We start from the raw sequence: 1,719 nt of genomic DNA, 5'->3' as shown, positions 1-1,719 counted from the left end.
ATGAGAGGAAGAGAAAGAAAGAAAGAAACAAAGATATGCCTGCGATGGATTCATTTCCCTACGACAACGTTTCTTTTCGAAAGGTTCTCGTCTCTTGGCAGTGAAGTTATGGTAGAAGCGCGTGTAGAGATGACGATAGATGTGGGATCAGCAGCAGGAGAGAAAGAAGGAGATGAATTGAGTTGGCATGTCTGGAGAGAGAGAGAGAGAGAAGGGAGTGATGTGTGAATGAGAAGGAAGAGAAAGAGATAGACAGACAAAAAGAATAGACACGATGTTCTTTGCGGAGCTCAGGTTGGGTGGCCGTATCAATACTACTGCGACGACTGCCTGATCAATACATTCATGTTGGGAATACCGTGTTTAGGAGATGGAATACGGTGTACAGACAGGAGGAAGAAGATAGGATGATCTTCATTGTTGGCACTCTTGTTTTTTGTTTCATCTCTATCTTTTATGCTTCCATCTGTTTTATTGCATACCGTTCTGTCTCATCTATCTCCCCATACATCTCACAAGCTATCTATCTATCTATTCATCCGTATAGATATCTGTGCATACATATGAATCTGTATTCACATGTGTGGATCTTTATGTATGTATCTATGTATATGTTATGGGCATAGCCCCATTCTTGTCTATCGTCTGTCTTTTACTTCGTAGGAACAAATATGTTTCGTTTGAAGTTTTATTGATGAGATTTTTCGTTACCAACGAACTCCAACCGAAAGACAGGCATAGCCAGCCACTGGGAAGTGATGATGATTCCTGTTTTGCTGCCTACAATACTATACTAATGAGTCCTCTGATCGTTCGATAAGCATATTCCTTCAGGAAACTTTACTTCCTCAGATTCGTTTCGTGCTTCCAGTGACTTCGGAGTTGTTTTAGTTTTCTTCTTGGCGTAGAAGCCCTTCAGATTATCTGTCATTCCTAGTCTATTAGGACTGTGTTTCCTGGAATTCTTTCTTCTCTTGTCTATGCGGTGGAAGAATGGCACAAGGCAATCATCCGTCACGACTTAGTGGGCACACCCCTCCCTGTCTGCCTCCCCGGCTGTCGGTCGATCTCCCTGTCCAAACAGGACCTGACGCGCAGACAAGCTCTTGCCTGTTGCTTGATCAAGAACAATAGAAAAGTAGTTGCTCTAGACCATAGCATTATTCACAGTCGATCCCTCAGAACAGCAGTAGGAACGTCCGTGGTACCAACCCGCACGGACTCGCAAATTCCGTTCCGTGCGACTGCATACCCAGCAAGGGATGTGGCTCGCCGGACTGTCGCATCTCTCGTACTCCGCCCATGGAAAAACAGCCATGAGGAGTTTTTTACAGAGAGGAAAGACAACCATGTTGTGCGCCTAAGCTCGAAGTTTCAAGACAAGCTTTGCACGACAGTTCACCGAAGTCGTCTCGCGGGCAGAGTCTCAGAGCACACGATAAGAGCACATCAAGATAGAAAGTGGGTAGGTGCGGGCTCCGCCAAGCCCGGCATGATCGGAAACAAGCGCGAAGCTCTCTTCCCGAGCAATCTCCTGCCGCTTGCTAGCGTGCTACTAAGGAGAGTTCCCTAAGCCACTCGGAAGGTAAGTACCGACACTCATTTTTTACAGGATCTGACTACTGTATCTCCCTCTCCTCCCTTGACCCTCCGTCGCTGTGATCTAACACGACGCATCGGAAGAGTCGTGTCTCTCTTTCCGCCTCCCCGGTGTAGCGG

The 1,719-nt window shown here is 46.6% G+C and overlaps 1 protein-coding gene across 1 annotated transcript; it reads left to right on the top strand.

The window, feature by feature from the left end:
- Window positions 1–2: 2 nt before the first annotated feature.
- CSUI_005716 (uncharacterized protein) lies at window positions 3–589 on the top strand (the record flags this gene model as incomplete). The annotated part of the gene is made up of 1 exon (XM_068065886.1): window positions 3–589. A coding segment is annotated over one exon (225 nt), but the record flags the coding sequence as incomplete, so codon positions are not given.
- Between the last annotated feature and the right edge of the window lie 1,130 nt (window positions 590–1,719).

Source organism: Cystoisospora suis (assembly GCF_002600585.1).
Source record: "Cystoisospora suis strain Wien I chromosome Unknown contig_2759, whole genome shotgun sequence".
Taxonomy (NCBI): Eukaryota; Apicomplexa; class Conoidasida; order Eucoccidiorida; family Sarcocystidae; genus Cystoisospora; species Cystoisospora suis.
Note: the sequence above shows the minus strand (reverse complement) of the source record. Positions and strands in the feature narration are given on the sequence as shown.